The following is a 13584-nucleotide window of genomic DNA, read 5'->3' as shown; positions in this document are numbered from 1 at the left end:
TGGGAGGTGCTGGCTGTCTCTAGGTGTTCGTTGTCTTAGGTGATTGTTCGGCTGCTTAGCTGGGCTGTTAGTCCCAGACCTCTGTCAGATATAGCTTCAGCTAAGTGTGGTTGGTTTTCTCTGTGCCTAGTGTTTTGCTTGATTTTGTTTTGTTGCCTAACCTTGGACCTTTCTTTGACCATCCGACTATATAACTCCTGCATTCTGATCTGCTATCTTCATGGTATTTTGAACTTGGATTGTTACCTGACTACACTTTTGCCTCTTCCCTCTGATTATGACGTTTCCTCTTGACTTTTGACCTCGGACTCCTTGACCATCCAGACTCATTCCTTGTCTGTGTGAAGTGACTCAACGTCATATTTATATTCTTTTATTAAGCAAATGAAACACAGCTAACATTTACATTTTCAATATGAAGCTCTTAGGCTCCAATGCAAAATCTATAACGAGATCCCCAAAGTTACCATCTACGCTGATGGGAAGAAATTTGGGCCCAATCAGACACGAGTGCTAAAGTGCTACCAGTACTCGTGCCATAATACTATGAGAGGGCCTTCATAAATTATATAAAATACATTCAAATTATTACCTTGTATTTCTGGATATTTCATGAGTATAAGAAAACCGTATCTCAGAGTCAAACTTGTCGTCTCTGTTCCAGCAATGAATAAGTCTGTTATCGTTGCCTGTAGATTCTCCTCATGAAATTCTGTATCTTGATTCTTTTTTTCCTACAAAAAATTAAAACATAAAACTCACTATTATTTTAAATGTGAAAATTTGTCAAAAGCTTTAAGCTCTTTAAAGATTATATAAGAGTCAGAGCAAGAGCAATTAACTGGAATGATGGATTTCTGAGTTTCGCAGAAAGGTTTGATTCATGGTGAATAGATTTTTCTGAGAATCATGATGCGAAAAATCCTCAAACATGTAAAACATGTAAATAAAACCCTGATATACCCTAGGACTTTATTGAACCATTTTGAGGTTTATAATGCAAACAAAGCCTTAGTAGTACCCAAGTGACCTCAACCTTTCCGGTTAGGGAAAACCGGATGGTAAACGGTGTCACCTAACTGCTGTATTTAAGTGACGTGTACCGGTCTGATATTGGACTATTGGACCATTTAAAACAGCATATTTTAGAAATTTTTCTTTAGGATTTAAAAAGATGTGGCTTGACCATCTTACGTTACAAGAATCAAAACTAACATTGAGGGGTTTAATATTGCCCTCCTTCTTTACAGTAGGTAAAGAATTTAAGGCTGTGATTAAGGTTCTGTTACTACAGATTATGACATATCAAGTCACACTGAATACAGGTCCAGCAATTCCCTATATAACATTAGCACTCCCATCACATTTTTAATATACTTGAGCACTGAATTAGTACATCACATTCAGATTAGGTATTACTCTTTCCCTAAAAACTGTGCTTTCTGACCTATCCCTACACGGTACATGCAGAAAATTGTTCTCTCTGGCCTCCCACCATCTTCTATATCTTCCTGATCAGCTGAGTTAAAGGGAACCTGTCACCTGAATTTGGCGGGACCAGTTTTGGGTCATATGGGCGGAATTTTCAGGTGTTTGATTCACCCTTTCCTTACCCGCTGGCTGCATGCTGGCCGCAATATTGGATTGAAGTTCATTCTCTGTCCTCCGTAGTACACGCCTGTGCAAGGTAATCTTGCTTTGTGCAGGCGTGTACTACGGAGGACAGAGAATGAACTTCAATCCAATATTTCGGCCAGCATGCAGCCAGCGGGTAAGGAAAGGGTGAATCAAACACCTGAAAACTCCGCCCATATGACCCAAAACTGGTCCAGCCAAATTCAGGTGACAGGTTCCCTTTAAGTATTGTGATAGCTGACGGACATTAATGGAATGCCTGTGCAGCCACGCCTTACATTATCCCACTTTCTGAATCTTCTGCAATGTATTAAATGGCGACTCTGCGTGTTTGGATTTGAACTTGTGAGTATCTGCATATTTCAGGAAGTTCAACTCGAGGTCAATTCTCCGCAGATCAATTCGTTCACTTTTATTTCAATGTCTTTTTTTTTTTTTTTTAAAGCTAGTTGAATTTTAATTTCTGTGCACATTGTCTGTGTATAAACAATGTGAGCACGTGGAAAGAAAAATCCAGATCCAGGAATAAAGAGTATCAAAAATTGCTGAAGCCTAAGAGCGCCGTTTGTGCTTGAAACGCGTCCAGTGACTACATGGTAGTTTCCATCCAAATGATGTAATTTTTCGCTTGTCAGCAGTTTTCCAGATTTTAATACGTTTAAATAAATTTTTGATACTTTTTATTCCTGGAGCTGGATTTTTCTTTCCACGTGCACAAGTTTCAACGTCAGACAGTGATGTTTTTTCCTTGCTCGGACATTATATGGACTACAGACGAATGTTTCTATCAGGCGAGCTGAAAAGTTTTTCTGTTTTTCTATAAACAATGTGACCCTTCAAATTTCAAAAATCTAACATTGTCAAGAAACGCACCTCTTCCATCTTCATTAAAAAGCAATCAATGAAGTCGCGAGGGCAGTTTTCATCCAGGGAGGCTCGATGTGTCTCTGTCATCTCCTTAATAAATTGTTTCAAATTATTCATAATTTGAATGATCCTCCGATGAGGACCAGGAACGTAGGACATTATTCTTGGGAACATGAAGAGGAGCTTTATAAGGAAAGAAGTGATAGAAAAACGTGATTTCACCATTAGTTTGTTATGTCAGTGACATATTTAAATTCTATATGTTAGGGCTGGTGGTACGCGCCAAATAATTATAAGGATGGTATAAGGTGCGTTCGCAGCCCGGGGTCCACCGTGCAGAAATGACACCTGCTGCTCGGTAATGGCGAACAGTCTATGGCTGTATAATGTGAACACACACGGGTTAGCTTCACCCGGTATGTAAGGAAGTGAACCCTGTTACGTCACAGGACCTCAATACCGCACAGAGAGCTCAAGCAAGGAATCACAGAACTCTGCCCCAAGACTCAGGGTGAGTATCCCTCGAGACCTCTTGCGCTCGACACTGCTACAGTGGTATCAGGAGTAAACTAAAAATAGATTTAGCTCACTGGGTGCACACAGCGCCGCTCTGGCGAACACCACTAACTGCCCTAACTAGGGACAGGTAAGCGCACTGGTTGCGCACGGTGTGGCACTGGCTAACGCTATAGATTGTCCTGGTGCTGGATGGCACTAACTGGCGCTAGACAGCTCCAGCTTCGCAAGCATTCATCCACACTAGGTATGGGAATGATTCTGAGCTTTCACCAGAACAGGCATACATCCACACATACACAATTGATTTGTACTAGGGCATGGCCGAGCGGCCATGCAAACCTTTTATATCTGTAGTCTTTCAGCACCTTCCTAGTGCTCCAATTGGAGCTGCTACAGGACCTGAGCATGTGATCCCCGACCACCAATGAGAGGTCGCCCCGTGGGCATGTTAGCCCCTTAGTCCCTGGAACATCTGCTCGCGGCTGATCAATGCTGGTTACAAAGGCTGAGCCTGGAATGCCAGCTGTAACCAAATGCACAGTATCTGCTTGAGCCAGATGCTGGGACCGATGTCTCTGCTGAGCAGGCTCCACTGTGGCTGAAGGAGAATGGGAGACCACCGCGGACATGATTCGAGGTTCCCCCTGTGTAACGGTAGGAATTCGACACCTAACATTACGCCTTACATTTTGAAAAGAAGTTGCTGATGATTCAGTGAATCTAAACTTAAAGGGACACTGTCACCTGAATTTGGAGGGAACAATCTTCAGCCATGGAGGCGGGGTTTTGGGGTTTTTGATTCATCCTTTCCTTACCCGCTGGCTGCATGCTGGCTGCAATATTGGATTGAAGTTCATTCTCTGTCCTCCATAGTACACACCTGGGCAAGGCAAGATTGCCTTGTGCAGGCATGTACTACGGAGGACAGAGAATGAACTTCAATCCAATATTGCAGCCAGCATGCAGCCAGCGGGTAAGGAAAGGGTGAATCAAAAACCCCAAAACCCCGCCTCTATGGCTGAAGATTGTTCCCTCCAAATTCAGGTGACAGTGTCCCTTTAACAAAATGAGACATGCCTCCATGACTTCAGACTACACATCGCCCATGGCCTCAATTCAACAAAGCTTTGATGACAGAATTCTTGCGTATAAAGTTTTTAAAAGACACAATTTTTTTTTCGCAAAGACCAGTCTTGGCCCGTTCTGAAAAAACTGAGTGAAGCTGGGGTTGGGGTGTGACGGAGCGAGCCAACCCTGGCATTTAAGATATGTGGTAGCTTTACTTATGCCACAAATCTTATCACAGACTCTGTCTAGAATAAGCTTTGCGCTGAGGTGGACACGGAGTTGCACGCCACTTTGTGTCTCACCTGATTCATTAAGAGCCGTGCAGCTCTTAAGTAATCACTAGTGTTGAGCGATACCGTCCGATATTTGAAAGTATCGGTATCGGATGGTATCAAAAAATATCGGATATCGCCGATACCGATATCCGATACCAATACAAGTCAATGGGACACAAATATCGGAAGGTATCATCTATGGTTCCCAGGGTCTGAAGGAGCGGAAACTCTCCTTCAGGCCCTGGGATCCATATTCATGTGTAAAATAAAGAATAAAAATAAAAAAATATTGATATACTTACCCTCGGACGCGCCCTGGTTGTCACCGCTGCAACCGCCATGGTTCCCTTTCTAAGAATGAGCGCGTTAAGGACCTTCGATGACGTCGCGGCTTGTGATTGGTCGCTGAGCAGTATATCAATATTTTTTATTTTTATTCTTTATTTTACACATGAATCTTAATCCCGATACCGATTCCCGATATCACAAAAATATCGGAACTCGGTATCGGCCGATACCCGATACTTGCGGTATCGGAATGCTCAACACTAGTAATCACATATCTTGGACTCCACCCTATCTTGTCAACAAGATTAATCTAAAAAATGCCAGTCTTGTTGAATCGGGCACCATGTTCCTGTTATTTGTACCTTATTTTTTGTCAAGCTACCAATATGGAGGTCTGACAGAATAGAATATAACTGCAGAATGGGACAGCATAGAGTTTGGTTATAGTTGATAGCATACAATTATTTACCTGTCCTGAAGTGCTGTTGAACAGCTCCGCAATTTCATTAAAATATGAAATGAGGGTTAAGAATTTTTTGTCATCGTAGTCAAATCTTTCACCAAATACAATGGAGCAAATGACATTGGAAACAGCGAGTCGCATTATATGTACTGGATTAATTGGAGAATCTGTAGGGGAATATAACCATGTGGTCAGTCATTACTGTATAATGCAATACATATAATAAGAAAATATGGACAATGGCAAAAATTACACAGTAGGTCTACAAATCTATAGTCTGTTGTGTAATGTAAGCTCGTGGTAAAATTAACTCTACCCATCAGTGGATCAGCCATTGAGGTAATACTGCAGTGAGTATTCAGTCTCTTAATTGTAGACACAGAGAAAAAGAAGGATTGGTAATGGCATATTCCAATATAACTAATCTTTTGTTTTCCCAGTCAAACCTTTCATATTCCTAGGGGCCAGGGTTCCCAACCATCCAAAATTTTCGAATAAGTTTGACCGTTGGGTAAGATCGTTCTTCTTTACAGACCTGTGTGTGCCCAGGAATTCTCTGTCTGCAATGGTGTTCACACAGCTCTGTGTAGCAGAATGTTCTCACCTAGGGGTCAAACCTGTGAACGCAAGGGGAACAATCACGGACACACTTCCATTTTATTAAGTAATCTGCTCCCTGCATTAACTGTCAGACCAATGTGGGTTGAGCACAAGGAGCATACGTTGTGCACACTGGGGGTGGGCAGTTGAGGAGCACTGGGGAACTCTTATGATGTTAGCAATGGTGCATGCTTGCCCTGCTTATTGGTCACTGGAAGGACGGCATATACCGTATTTTTCAGACTATAAGACGCACCGGACCAATTGCAGAAAATTGCAGAAAAAAAGATTTTTTATAAGATGGGGATCCGTCTTATTGTCTAAATTTACAGTATCTTACCTGAGGGATGGGGGTCGCAGAGCAGGGTCACAGGAGGCATGGTGTTGGCAGAGGTGCGGTGATGCGGTGTGCGATATGGCATGCACCTGAGCAGGGTCCCTTCCTGTTTAGGTGGGTGACACCTCGGCCTGGTGTCCATGGGGGGTTGTAGCAGTGCTGTGGCGGCGGCAGAGGTGTAGGGATGATGAGGCGCAGTGAGCGGTATGGCGTGAGCGGGGTCCCTTCCACAGGTGGGGAGATGCAGCGGCCCGGTAACCAAGGTAAGCAGCACAGCCGGGTGAATCATGGCTTTATCGGTGGCAGCGGCCATCTTCCTGAGGCTGCGCGTGCGCAGAGGGAGTGCTCTACTTCCCGGGGCTACAGGAAAATGGCCGCAGGAGGCCACACGTGCGCAGAAGGAGATCACGGCGGCCATTTTCCTGAAGCCGAGTTCGCAAATTTAGATCTCGGCTTCAGGAAAATGGCCACCGCGATCTCCATCTGCGCACGTGCGGCCTACCGCGGCCATTTTCCTGAAGCCCCGGGAAGCAGAGCACTCCATCTGTGCATGCGAGGCCTCAGGAAGATGGCCGCCACCACCGGTAAAGCCATGATTCACCCGCTTCTGCTGCTTACCTTGGATACCGGGCCGCTGCATCACCTCACCTGTAGAAGGGACCCCGCTCACACCATACCGCTCACTGCGCCTCATCATCCCCGCACCGCTGCCGCCGCCGCACCACTGCCGCCACCACACCACTGCCGGTAAGCCTGCATTCCAACTATAAGACCCACCCCCATTTTCCTCACATTTTTTGGCGGGAAAAAGTGCGTCTTGTAGTCCGAAAAATACGGTATATTGTTATTTTTTTAATGGGGTGTAAGTTTTAATAATTGTAAGTTACAAAAACATTTATTTCCACCTTTTCTGCTTAGTTTAGTGTATTATTTATGGTGGCACAAGCCTTTAATTTGTCAATCTCTGAGGTGATGCCCCAGGTTGAGAGATGCTGGTCCATAGCTAGTGAAATATATGATTGTCCACCCACCTTTATCCTTCATAAATTTCTCGGTGAGACATTTGGCCTCTTCTTGGATTCTTTCTTCGATGCTTCTTTTTCCCATTCCAAAATTTCTCAAAGTTGTTAAGGAAAATCGACGAAGGATTTTCCACCTTTCTCCACTGCTCGAAACGACCCCTGTAAATTCAATCATGTGGTTAAATAGTTTATAAATCTAGATTGTGGAATTTTGTCTTCTAAGTCTTTGTTGTAGACAGTAGAACTCATTATAGTAGCTCCTTGAGTGAAACAGGTCAGTTTTCTTGATTTCAAATCTCCATTTTACAAGCTACTGTGTCCAATGATAAGCATACTCTGACAAATATTACAAGCCCTACACATCTCTCCAGTCAACATCAGCAAGACGTACACTGTGTGCACAATTGTTTGCCAATTTGTATTTTTCATGATTATTTTTTTCTGTTGAAGAAATGTAGAGTTGTTGTTAATCCATAAGGTTAGTAAACCTGAAACCTTAGTATTTAAGAAAGTAAAAATGAGATATATTAGGCCGGAGTCACAATTGCGAGTTCAATACGAGAAACTCATGTGAGTCTCTCGCATCAAGTCCCGGCATTGCCGCTGGCATTCGGGACCGGAGCGTTCAGCTGCATAGAAATACATGCAGCTGCACGCTGCAGTCTCGAGTGCCGGTGGCAGCGCTGGGTATTGATGCGAGAGACTCGCGCGAGTTTCTTGCATCACACTCGCAAGTGTGACCCTGACCTAAGAGAGGCTCACAATTTCTTAGTAGGGTTTAGGTCAGGTGAGGAAGGGAGCATGTCATTATTCTTTTATCTTTAACACATTTAAGGTACCGTTACACTTAGCGATTTACCAATGATCATGACCAGCGATACGACCTGGCCGTGATCGTTGGTAAGTCGTTGTGTGGTCGCTGGAGAGCTGTCACACAGACAGCTCTCCAGCGACCAACGATGCCGAAGTCCCCAGGTAACCAGGGTAAACATCGGGTTACTAAGCGCAGGGCCGTGCTTAGTAACCCAATATTTACCCTGGTTACCATTGTAAATGGAAAAAAAAAAAACACTACATACTCAGATTTCGGTGTCTGTCACTTCCCTCGCCGTCAGCTTCCCGCACTGACTGTGAGGGCCGGCTGTAAAGCAGAGCACAGCGGTGACGTCACCGCTGTGCTTTACGGCCAGCGCTCACAGTCAGTGCGGGAAGCTGATGGCGAGGGACGTAAGTGCGCTTAGTAACCCGATATTTACCCTGGTTACCAGTGAACACATCTCTGGATCGGCGTCACACCTGCCGATTCAGCGATGACAGTGGGTGATCAGCGACCAAAAAAAAGGTCCTGATCATTCCCAGCGACCAACGATCTCCCAGCAGGGGCCTGATCGTTGGTCGCTGTCACACATAACGATTTCGTTAACGATATCGTTGCTACGTCACAAAAAGCAACGATATCGTTAAAGAAATCGTTATGTGTGACGGTACCTTTACTGGCAGCCGAGCAGTGGAGGCTTTGATGCTGTGATGGAGAATTGTCCTGCTGAACAACTATGATGGTCCTGGAGGATGCAGACTTTGTCCTGTGACACTGCTTGAAGAAAGTGTTTTCTAAAACCTGTCAGCAGGTTTGGCAGCTGATTTTAAGTCCGTATTCAATCTGTATAGATCCAGTTAACTTATCTTTAAATTTCAGCCCATAATAGTACCCCACCTATATCTTGCTAGTGTCTGATTGGAAGTGGAGGTCTGTGCTCATTACTAGTGTTGAGCATTCCGATACCGCAAGTATCGGGTATCGGCCGATATTTGCGGTATCGGAATTCCGATACCGAATTCCGATACTTCCCGCGTATCGGATACCGGAATCGGAAGTTCCCAGAATTCAAACTGAACGCAGCAGCCAATGAGGAATGATTGGAAGTGTGGGCACATCCTGTTTAGCATGGTGGGCATGTAAGTACTGGCAAGGCTTGTATTGGCTGCTGAAATGATGTCACTCTGCACTATAAAAAACGCTGCCGCCATTTTGCGCTCACTCTGCTGTGATTTCAGTTAGGGACAGGACGCTGTGTTCTAACTGAGGGCCAGTCGAGCTAGCTAATTGCTTTATTTTCCTTTCCAAAGGCTAATTTAGCAAAACGCTGTGTGTTCTTCACTGTTCACCTTGCTCTTGCCTTGCAGCGCTGTTTTAACAGCATTCTGCAAGGTCTCTGTGTGTGTGTGTGTGTGCAGCTCACTCTGTAGTCTGTGTGCAGCCATATACCCGGTTGTATTCAGCTCAGGGGGGGTTCACACTGCCTCACACAGTTGTCCTTTTTTGCTCTTAGTGCAGCCTGCTGCACATTTTTTCTCAAATTTCCTATTAGTGTTTCTCCACCAGTCTCCAGCTCTATTGTGGAAAAACACTACATAGGATAACCTAGAGGGGGGTTTTTGGGCCTTGCAGCGCCGTTTACGGCTGTCTGCACGGTCTCCGTGTGATCCCAGCTCGCCCTGTAGTCTGTGTGCAGCCATAGCCGGTTGGATTCAGCTTAGGGTTCGTTACTGGCTCATACCTTGAGAAAAATTTTACTTTTTTTCAAATAGTGCAGCCTGTTTAAAATTTGAAAAAAAAAAATTCCTATTAGTGTCTTTCCACTCGTATCCAGCTAAATAGTGGAAAAACACTATATAGGATAACCTAGAGGAGGGTTTTTTGGCCTTGCAGCGCCGTTTACGGCTGTCTGCACGGTCTCCGTGTGAGCCCAGCTCGCCCTGTAGTCTGTGTGCAGCCATAGCCGGTTGGATTCAGCTCAGGGTTCGTTACTGGCTCATACCTAGAGAAAAATTTTACTTTTTTTCAAATAGTGCAGCCTGTTTAAAATTTGAAAAACAAAAATTCCTATTAGTGTCATTCCACTCGTATCCAGCTAAATAGTGGAAAAACACTATATAGGATAACCTAGAGGAGGGTTTTTTGGCCTTGCAGCGCCGTTTACGGCTGTCTGCACGGTCTCCGTGTGAGCCCAGCTCGCCCTGTAGTCTGTGTGCAGCCATAGCCGGTTGGATTCAGCTCAGGGTGCGTTACTGCCTCATACCTTGAAAAACAATTTCCTTTTTTTCAAATAGTGCAGCCAGTTTAAAATTTGAAAAAAAAAATTCCTATTAGTGTCTTTCCACTCGTATCCAGCTAAATAGTGGAAAAACACTATATAGGATAACCTAGAAGAGGTTTTTTTGGCCTTGCAGCGCCGTTTACGGCTGTCTGCACGGTCTCCGTGTGAGCCCAGCTCGCCCTGTAGTCTGTGTGCAGCCATAGCCGGTTGGATTCAGCTCAGGGTTCGTTACTGCCTCATACCTTGAGAAAAATTTTACTTTTTTTCAAATAGTGCAGCCTGTTTAAAATTTGAAAAAAAAAATTCCTATTAGTGTCTTTCCACTCGTATCCAGCTAAATAGTGGAAAAACACTATATAGGATAACCAAGAGGAGGGTTTTTTGGCCTTGCAGCACCGTTTACGGCTGTCTACACGGTCTCCGTGTGATTTAAACTAGCTCTGTAGCCCGATCTGCACCAAAAAAAAAGTTAAGTTCACCAAACACAACTTAACACTTGTGTAGGCCACATTTGAAAAATAATAAAGTTTAGTCCACAATTTACAACATTAGTGTTTCTTACACCTGTTAGGAGGAGCATTTTAGGAATAAGCACACTAAGGCCTTAGTACTTTTCTGCTTATCTTTATCTGTCAACCAAGATGAAGAGGGCAGGGAGTAAGGCACGTGGGCGTGGGCGCGGAGCAGGGAGAGGAGCAGGGAGAGGACGTGGTGATTCTGTGCCTGCTGCGGGCGCCGGTGACTCGTCGTCACTCAGTTTCAGCAGGGAACAGTCCTTCATGCGCAGCTTTGTTGGAGAGCGCCGTGCACCGCTGCTACGTGAAGACCAAATTGAAGCCGTTGTCGGGTGGATGGCAGCTAACGCCTCGGCATCGACTTCAGTTAGTGCCACATCCTCTCAGGCACAGAGCACTGGAGAGCAGCCATCTGTCTCTTCACCACCTGCCAAATTGGCCAGGCAGTCAGAGAGCCCAGGACAGGAGCCGTCTCTACTTCTGTTCTCTGAATCTCTTGGCTTGGAAACAGGGGGCCAGCCAAGCAGCATTGGAGAAATGGAAGAAGAGGCAGTGTGCAGTGATGCCCAAAAGCTTTATCTCTCTGACTCTGAAGAGGCAGGTGGGCCAGTGCCTCCGGTGACCACAGCGCAGTACGCATCTGATGATGAAACTCAGGTGCCGCTTTCTGATGCGTACTGTGCTGCCGAGACTACCCAGGAGGAGCAGTTGGTGGCAGAGGGTAGTGGAGATGATGAGGTCCTTGACCCATCGTGGCGTGAGGAACAGGAAGGTGGTGGGAGCAGCTCTGAGGAAGAGCTTCCCCTTACGGGCCAAAGAGGGAGAGGGAGGGGGAAGACTGCGGAGCCTGTAGCCTCCACTTTGGCACCCGTTAGGAGCCTGTCTCTTTCCAAAGCCAAAAAGGGCGCTCCCAAGACTTGCAGTGCCTGGTCCTTTTTTGACACAGTTGCAGATGACATTTGTTTTGTCAAATGCAAGCTGTGTCATCAGAAAGTAAAAAGAGGTAAAAGTGTCAGCAACCTCAATACCACAAATATGTGGAAACATGTGCGGAACAGGCACGCGGTGGAGTTACAGAAACACAGTGAAGACGTAGGCCAACCAACAGCGGCAGCTACCACCTCTTCATCTCGTGTTGCCTCTTCCTCCACTGTTGTCCAGAGACCTAGTGTAATTCCACCCACAGCACCACCTTCCCAGTCATCCTCACACTCCCAGTCTACTCTACAGCCATCGGTAGTCCAGGCATGGGAGAAAAGGCGGGCATTCTCGGCCAACCACCCCCGAGCACAGGCTCTGAATGCAGGCATTGCCAAACTGTTGTCCCTGGAAATGCTCTCGTTCAGGCTGGTGGAGACTGACAGCTTCCGTGACTTGATGGCATTGGCAGTCCCACAGTACAAGGTGCCCAGCCGCTTTTACTTCAGCAGGCAGGCTGTCCCTGCCCTGCACAGGCATGTTGAGGCAAACATAAAACATGCGCTACTGAACGCCATCAGTAGCAAGGTCCACCTCACCACCGATGCGTGGACCAGTCAGCATGGACAGGGGCGATATGTTTCCCTCACTGCCCATTGGGTTAATGTTGTTGAGCCAGGTACAGATCGTGCGAGTGGCGCAGGACGTGTCCTGCCCACTCCAAGGATTGCAGGAATCCAGTCTGTACGCATCGACTCCTCCTCTTACACCAGTTCCTCTGATTCCTCTCTGCAGGATCCGTCACAGTCCACCTCCACATGGACCCGTGAACGTTTACCTATGACCGACATGAGCACAGCCGTGGCCAAACGTCAGCAGGCCGTCTTGAAACTAGTTTCATTGGGGCATCGAAGCCACACAGCGCAGGAGCTCTGGAATGCCATCAAGCAGGAGAGCGATGTGTGGTTACTGCCAGCGAATCTCCAGCCAGACATGGTAGTGTGTGACAATGGCCGAAATCTGGTGGCAGCTTTGGCCCTTGGCAACCTCACTCACATCCCATGTCTGGCACATGTGCTCAATTTGGTTGTGCAGAGTTTTCTGAGGGACTATCCGGATCTTGATGCCCTGCTGCACAAGGTCCGCCTAGAGTGTGCTCACTTGCGGCGTTCCAGCTTGGCCAGATCCCGCATTGCTGCTCTGCAGCGCCGATTCCGCCTTCCGGAACACCGCATCATATGTGACCTACCTACCCGGTGGAATTCCACGTTACATATGTTGGAGCGGTTGTGTGAGCAGCAGCAAGCAGTTATGGAGTACCAGCTGCATCAGGCGCAAAGAAGTCGCAGTCAGCGCCGATCAGACTTCACAACCACAGAGTGGGCCACTATGAAGGACGTCTGCCAGGTTTTGCGTCCTTTTGATTATTCCACGCGGATGGCAAGTGCAGATGATGCACTAGTCAGCATGACTGTCCCCCTTATCTGCCTGCTTCAGCAAACTTTGCAAGGGTTAAGGGATGATGTGGTGGAAGAGGTGGAGGATGAGGAGTCACCTTTTCCATCAGCTTCTGGAGAGTCAGCGCCACGTGGTTCCTCACAAAGGGGTACGCAGGGGCCAATTTGTGAGGAGGATGAGGAGGAGTCAATGGAGGAGGAAGAGCTCCGTCCAGAGGAGGGAGCGACACAATTGTCCAGTGGTCAGTGTGTACAGCGAGGGTGGGGTGATGACGAGCGGGCAGAGATCATGTCTCAAGCAGGGGACAGCGTTTCTGGGCCAGTTGGCACTCTGCAGCACATGATGGATTTCATGCTGCAGTGCCTGAGAAACGACCGCCGCATCGACCACATTCTCAACATGCCTGATTATTGGGTGTTCACCCTCCTCGATCCTCGCTACCGGGACAACGTCCAAAACCTCATCCCTGCGTTGACCCGGGAGCGTAAATTGCGGGAGTACCACGACACACTGGTGAATTC

The 13584-nt window shown here is 46.5% G+C and overlaps 1 protein-coding gene across 2 annotated transcripts in view; it reads right to left on the bottom strand.

Annotated features, from left to right (window-relative positions):
- LOC138661762 (cytochrome P450 2C8-like) overlaps window positions 1–13584 on the bottom strand; it is a 77201-nt gene that overhangs the window by 14274 nt on the left and 49343 nt on the right. Inside the window, exons 3-6 of one of the 2 annotated variants that reach the window (XM_069746659.1) lie at window positions 7084–7233; window positions 5122–5282; window positions 2509–2685; window positions 593–734 (exon numbers count right to left, since the gene is read on the bottom strand). In XM_069746659.1, the coding sequence (XP_069602760.1) occupies window positions 593–734; window positions 2509–2685; window positions 5122–5282; window positions 7084–7233 (630 nt within the window). The remainder of the gene's footprint in view (window positions 1–592; window positions 735–2508; window positions 2686–5121; window positions 5283–7083; window positions 7234–13584) is intronic. The other variant, XM_069746660.1, reaches the window with a different exon arrangement.

This window comes from Ranitomeya imitator, chromosome 2 (genome assembly GCF_032444005.1).
Source record: "Ranitomeya imitator isolate aRanImi1 chromosome 2, aRanImi1.pri, whole genome shotgun sequence".
Taxonomy (NCBI): Eukaryota; Metazoa; Chordata; class Amphibia; order Anura; family Dendrobatidae; genus Ranitomeya; species Ranitomeya imitator.
Note: the sequence above shows the minus strand (reverse complement) of the source record. Positions and strands in the feature narration are given on the sequence as shown.